Genomic DNA, 6,808 nt, shown 5'->3' on the forward strand with positions numbered 1-6,808 from the left:
TAAAAATTTTCACCATTTATATAAAAACACGTGATATACTATCCGTGTTCCCATCACAAAGATTATCTTCCGAGGATTTAAACTTTTGCTTTTGTGATCTTCTGAAAAGTAAAATCATTATGTGCCAGTCATTTTCCAACTATTTTCTTCATCAACATTAAGGGATATAATCACAATTTCAAAATCCAGGTTAGACATAAAAGTTTGCGACATATGGAATATGGCAAGACAAACCCGATCGAGTAATTCTTCAGTATGACAGTCACTTGGCTATTCGATACTAGAAAGATGGATTGAAAGAGAGACCAAAACTTTTGCCAAAATTTAAATTCATTGTAATTCTCAGATTGTTAACAAATGTGGTTTAAGGAGTGCCTCAAATGGCCCCAGACAGATTCGAATTACATTCTTCAGTTTCTTCTAACCAACTCTTCCCTAACAAAAAGGTAAATTGCAATGTACAATGGAAGGGAGTACCGGTGTATCACTTCCATCGTAGAGACTGTCTAATTCCGGTGTAGATAAGTCCTAATGACCTTCCAATCAAGCATTTTAGAAAAAAGGAGAGACCCTTGCTGACGCTGTCAACAATTGCTCTAATCAAAGGCAAACTGATGTCATATAACTCAAGGAATAGGCTGAAGTAATACCTCCTGCAATAGACAAGACAATAACAATGGATGAGAAGGCAAATCATATTCGATTATGTCAAGATTAAATCCGGCAATAGGGTGATGGCCAAAGATATTTGGAATGCAGAAGATGGAAAGAAAATAATAATAATGTGAGGCAAAGGGAAAGAGCGTACCACCCCGTAAGGGCCCTTAATTCTTTTGTTCGCTTTACAGGCATAGAGAATTGACTTATCACAACCTGATGTAATGATGATGTGGTGTCAGATTTTTTCCCGGTAAGCCACTTCCACCAATTATAATTCTCAGTCCAGCTATTGTTTGATTCCTCGATGAGCCGGCTCTGAAATGTCCATAAATCAAATCGATCCTCATACATTGATGCAACTGCCTCCAAATTTTGATACAACCATTGGTACAAAGCTACCTGGTAAAAATGGCATGTCTTGGTGAAAAATTGGGATTTTGTTTCTAAATGTCTAACATCAAACTGAACTATAATACAGTACGTAAAACCCACAAGCTCTCTACGTACAACCACCTCCGGAATACATAGGCAGCCACTAAAGGAAGTATAGCATGCCCAATCAACAGTTTCCTAATTTGTGACCAGATAACATTTAAAATAAAGTTCCAGAAAAATTGATGCAAGAAACTAAGAATAAAACTATGAGGCCTTTCATAAAAACTCAGTGGTGCAGCATTCAAGATAATAAGCAAGCAAACAGCTTGATTGATGATAAAGCGATCCAGTCCATCTCTGCATCAAACATTAGTATGTGGGCGTGGAAGTGAGAGAGAGGATTAAAAATAATATGCTTAAGAATCAATTGTCATATTTATACTAGTAAGCTGAAGATGAAATTGTCAAACTGTACCTCATTTCGTAATCTTTGAAGTGCTCGTGTTGACAATGTACACAATGTCAAAGGCAGGTTATCCATTTCATCTGAGAAATTGCTGTCAACAGAAATAAGCTCCAAATATATGCTTACTATCCCATCTGCTAAACTTATCACCAAATCTTCCAGTATGGAAACTCCGTGTTTCTTAAACAGACTACCGTCATAACAGCATCCCTCCCTGATGAAACCAATAAAGGTACAATAAGTGTCTCAATAAGATGAAAATTAGCAGATTAATATAGAATGCAATGCATGAGAAAGCCATGATGCTAATCCAGAATGTAATTACGTAACACAAATGTACTTACTATGATTACAACATGAAATGTAACACAAACATGCCACAGATTTTAACTCTTCATCACCAATAATAAGTACCATCTTGGTAACTGGAGTACATGATGAAATTAAATAAAGTATTATAGTTAACCACACATTAAACACACCTGTCGAAGTCATACAATAGAGCCTAATCGACCTATTTCTCGTTACTAATACTACCTAGTTTCTATTCCTCAGTGAGCCTATCAATTATATGGCAATTGCTTTACAGCAATGTGTTTCTTGGAGCCATATTATGAATTTATGACCTATGTATTAAGAAATTCAAAACTTTCATATCCAATTATGCTAAGAGTAGTAAGCTTCAAGTGCTTGTTTCCATTGACAATAAAAGATATGATTTTGCATAGGTAGAGAATCTAAGTTTGCAGAAGAAATCTGAAACACCAACAAGAGAATTCAAACATGGCAGAAACCAGAAGATTAGTAGACCAGTTCTCGTGAAACACAGCCAAGATAAAAGACGATCATAATTGAATTTACCTGAGAGAACCGAAACTGAGAAAGCACATTAGTTCTGCATAAAGGTCTTCCTTGCCTGAGTTCCTGATGTTCTGTAAAACAGTATTGTCTCCATCTAACTTTCCATCCATCAGCGTGACAAGTGCCTGGCCAGAATGCATAGCAGAATAAGAGAATTTATCTAAATGTGTAAGTTGCGGAAAAAACATAGAGGGCAAGATTTTCCATCCAACATACCTTGGTAGGCTTGCTGTTTAAAAGATGAAGTTCTGTTTCTAACCAGCTCATGCAGACAGGCTGACACGACTTTCGTATAACATCAGAAAAATCCGTCAAGCACTCATCCAATTTAGAAATTCCAGAATTTGAGATATTAATCACCTATAAAACAAGTTTTAGAGAAATATTATCAGAAGACTGAAAAATAATTCAGGCAGTTCAAAGAACTATATAATTATAATCTGTTTTATTACAGCATTCAATGCCGAATGTACCAAGTAGCTCCTTCATAAAAGCATGTTTTTAGTAGTGCAAGGAAAGTTCTCATAGATGTATCTGTTTGACTCAGTTAATCAAATGCAAAGAAAATATATCAAAAATATAAATGAATTTAATTGAATAACCTCTGAGAAAATGGAAAAGAAGAAAACTTTATCCCATAGCACTTTCAAAACCGCAACTGTGTTTATTCAATTAAACGAGATGCCATATTTGTCTTAAAAAAGAAAGGGGAAAAACAAAGTATAGCAAAGCAGGAGAAAAGAGATAGCACTGACCTCTTCCTCAATTCGCAGAAATGAGGCCCAGAGCAATCTTAATCTTGGACCATCAGCAACAGCATTCAAACTTAAAGGTCGCTTTGCAGTGTATCCTTCACGTTGAAGGACCCTGTCTCCCAAATTACCCCCAAGTTCAAAAGCTTGGAGTGAATCTGAAAGTTTCCTTTTCACTGAATCCAAGGCATAACCTGAATTTTCTGGATCATCATTCTTTCTCCCACTGCAATTAGAGAAAATACACCTCAGCTAACTAAAATAAGCCAAATAAAAAAAACCATAAGCATTGCAGCTTCAGTTTTAGACAAGAAACTTGTCATTCATTTTGAAGAAACATAATTGAATGCCAATATATTTTGTACTTGATAGCACTTCCTCCCCTTGAGAATAAGGTTGGAAGGTAACTTCCAGGGTTAATTTAACAAGAAATATTTTAAATGGACGAAGACTTCAACCTCCAAAACTTGGACATGCTTACCCTTACCTACCAGAAGCGGTTGAGGTTTCACAGCCCACATTGTCTTTGGAAATGTCCTTTTGAAAAGTTGGACTAGAGCTACGACCAGGAATTACTCCAGCCATATATGTGAGAAATACACTGGCTGTCAGAAGCACTTGATCAGCAATAGGTACCCAATCAGAGGCTTTTGCACCATCAGAGCCTACCAAAGACCCCAAGCAAGCACATTTCGAGGAAGCCTCAGAAAAAGGACCAACTTTCACATTTGAAATGCCAGGAGCTGTGAACTCACACATTCTCCAGGTTGGAAAAGGAACTGTCTTGCAGCTTCCATACGAATACTTCCTACTGCAACAAATATAGTAGAGGGGTGAGAATCATAATATGAAACATAACCCCCGAAGTGTTAAGCCAATATTGACGTCAACACAATTTCTATACTTTTCTGGGAGACATTAGAAATCATTAACTGTCACATAAGCCCAAAATAGCTGCAGGGCAAATCTTACTCAACAACTAGATGCAGAGGGAGAAAATAAGTAGAGAGAATCCCATTCCAACCTAAACTGTAGCATGGAGTCACTAGAAAGACATTACTGTCCCACCATAAACGTGTACGAAGTAATATGTGACTATCATTCAATAAAGACCATTGTTAACCCACAATTCACAATTTGTTCTTGCTTGGTGCACTAACCCCTATTCTCCAAACAACATAATGCAAATTACAATACTACAAGCATAAATGTAAGAAACAATTAAACACCACGAGTATACCTTTGCGCTTTCTTCAGACGTGAACTCCAGTGTACAAAGCCTTTCTCTGCGACATAAGTTCTCTGCATCTGCAGCTTCATACATAAAGGTGAAGCCAGACATTCCGCCATTCGAATCAAAATTTGCTCTCCCCTCAATCAGCACATTGTAATAATAAAACCAGCCGATGAGAAAATTCGAGAATTTCAGCTACCTCATCAAATTCTGCAGATAACACCAGCATACAATCACTTTCCATTGTTTCCAAACTCAAAAATAACATTGACCAATTAATCAGCTAGCATATTTACTCATAAACCCAACAGATATAAGAGCATAAACCAATGTCGAACTGCTATACAACATCCCAAGCCTCAAACTTTACGTACACACATATATATACAATCGAAAATTACAATCAATTCGAGCGCTTACCCAGTACAATACATGAATTTATGAATCCGGAACTCCAGAATTGTAGAGGAGCAATGGGGGAATTAGGGTTAGGGTTTGGGAATCTGGGAGATGAATTGGGCTATGAGAAAGGAAGAAGATGGCGAAGGCAAATGGTCGTTGGATATAATATTGGAGTTGTTAACGGCTCAAATTCAGAGGGAACCAACCTAAACAAAATCAAAGTACTATAAACTCCGTCGCTGATTGGTCAGCGCTTCTATGCCTTACACTTTCCTTTCTATTGGAGGGCAGATTGAGTGTTATTTTCATTTCTTTTTATTTACGCGGTTATGGTTATGTTATGTTAATATTTTATATTTATATTATTTTTTTTTCTTATTATCTTTATAAAAAATTAATATAAAATATTGACGTGCCTTAACCGTGATCGCATAAAATAGGAGAGTACAGGAATGATAGCCAAACAGGAGGGCAAACAATATGCCTTCCTTTCTTTTTCCTCCTTTTGCTTGTTTTCTTTTTCTTTTCAGTTGAATTTGTATTTTATTATTTAATTTCTAGTCTCTTCTCTCTATCTGCATTTACAAATGCAATAGACAGAGATTCTCTTTGAATCTTGCGGTCTAGAGTCGATGAATCGAAAATCTAACTCATTCATTTTAAATTTTACAACACGTATTAACCTATTTATTTGGCCCACCTCACACAAACTAAGAGTCTAGTTCTTTTTCTCATTCTTTTGAATGATCCAGATTTTTCAGTTCATCAGTTTCGGACTGCGAGATTTGAAAATAATCTGAATTCCATTGGACGGTGGATCCAACTCTTTTTTTTTAATACATTTTAAGCTGGATTCTTTTGTACTTAGGTGATCATAAACTAGCAAATGAAGCAAGATACTAGTAGTTTGATCATTAGATAAAAATAACTACTACGAGATAACCTATAAATTGAGTTAAATGTACTACTCAACCTGATCATTTCAAATATTTTGTTCTCCATATGTGTTAGACAAATAAGGTGTCACATCCCAGACTCCAACCTCTCGGATATTGTTCGCTTTGGCATTCTGGGCCTGGACTATGTCGCAGCCACCCAGCTACCGCACGATTTTGTTCTTGTGGACCGTAGTCCACAAAAGGCCTCTCTGAAGTTAAAGCTCTGGGCATGGATATATAAGGCCCAAAGACCACGCCCTCACGGGCGATGTGGGATACTACAATCCACCCCCCTTAGGGAGTCCGACGTCCTCGTCGGCACACCACGACCGTGAGTTTGGCTCTGATACCAAATTATTGTGACATCCCACATCGCCCAGGGGAGTGATCCTTAAATGTATATTCCCATCCCTACCTAGCACGAGGCCTTTTGGGAGCTCACTGGCTTCGGGTTCCGTAGGAACTCTGAAGTTAAGCGTGAAGGGGGCTAGAGCAATCCCATGATGGGTGACCCACTGGGAAGTTGCTCGTGAGTTCCCAAAAACAAAACCGTGAGGGAATGGTAAGCCCAAAGCGGACAATATCGTGCTACGGTGGCGGAGCGGGCCCGGGAAGTGATCCGTCCCGGGCCGGGATGTGACAATTTGGTATCAGAGCCTAACCCTGGTCGCGTATGTGCCGACGAGGACGTCGGGCCCCTAAGGGGGGTGGATTGTGACATCCCACATCGCCCAGGGGAGTGATCCTTAAATGTATATTCCCATCCCTACCTAGCACGAGGCCTTTTGGGAGCTCACTGGCTTCGGGTTCCGTAGGAACTCTGAAGTTAAGCGTGAAGGGGGCTAGAGCAATCCCATGATGGGTGACCCACTGGGAAGTTGCTCGTGAGTTCCCAAAAACAAAACCGTGAGGGAATGGTAAGCCCAAAGCGGACAATATCGTGCTACGGTGGCGGAGCGGGCCCGGGAAGTGATCCGTCCCGGGCCGGGATGTGACATAAGGAATATGGTTGGAGTCCTTGTGTAATTGTATATAATATTATTATTGGAAGAATAAGCCGTCCTACAGCCGTCAAGCCGTCCTACAGCCGTCCTACCTTGTCCTACCTACACACTAGCCG

The 6,808-nt window shown here is 38.9% G+C and overlaps 1 protein-coding gene across 3 annotated transcripts; it reads right to left on the reverse strand.

Annotated features, from left to right (window-relative positions):
* Positions 1 to 289: 289 nt before the first annotated feature.
* On the reverse strand, positions 290 to 5,034 carry LOC103960712. Of its 3 annotated transcripts, none has more exons than XM_048567196.1 (9): positions 4,769 to 5,030; positions 4,355 to 4,558; positions 3,602 to 3,922; positions 3,118 to 3,340; positions 2,579 to 2,722; positions 2,363 to 2,487; positions 1,511 to 1,715; positions 809 to 1,059; positions 290 to 653 (listed from the first exon to the last, which is right to left on the reverse strand). In XM_048567196.1, the coding sequence occupies exons 2-9, from the start codon at positions 4,462 to 4,464 to the stop codon at positions 485 to 487; spliced, it is 1,548 nt and encodes a 515-aa protein (XP_048423153.1). In that variant the 5' UTR covers positions 4,465 to 4,558; positions 4,769 to 5,030; the 3' UTR covers positions 290 to 484. The 3 variants fall into 3 exon arrangements, with proteins under 3 accessions (XP_048423153.1, XP_009371472.2, XP_048423158.1); XM_009373197.3 differs by having other exon boundaries at positions 3,602 to 3,925; positions 4,769 to 5,029; XM_048567201.1 differs by lacking the exons at positions 290 to 653; positions 809 to 1,059 and adding an exon at positions 1,066 to 1,392 and having other exon boundaries at positions 3,602 to 3,925; positions 4,769 to 5,034.
* Between the last annotated feature and the right edge of the window lie 1,774 nt (positions 5,035 to 6,808).

This window comes from the organism of the source record quoted next, unplaced genomic scaffold (genome assembly GCF_019419815.1).
Source record: "Pyrus x bretschneideri cultivar Hongxiangsu unplaced genomic scaffold, Pyrus_bretschneideri_v1 Contig10, whole genome shotgun sequence".
Taxonomy (NCBI): Eukaryota; Viridiplantae; Streptophyta; class Magnoliopsida; order Rosales; family Rosaceae; genus Pyrus; species Pyrus x bretschneideri.

Coding starts and splice junctions, on each gene's coding strand:
- LOC103960712 (XM_009373197.3), bottom strand. CDS start 4,464: ATGGCGGAATGTCTGGCTTCACCTTTATGTATGAAGCTGCAGATGCAG. Junction 3,926..4,354: donor CGTCTGAAGAAAGCGCAAAG/GTATACTCGTGG, acceptor TATTTGTTGCAG/TAGGAAGTATTCGTATGGAA. Junction 654..808: donor TTAAGGGCCCTTACGGGGTG/GTACGCTCTTTC, acceptor TGTCTATTGCAG/GAGGTATTACTTCAGCCTAT.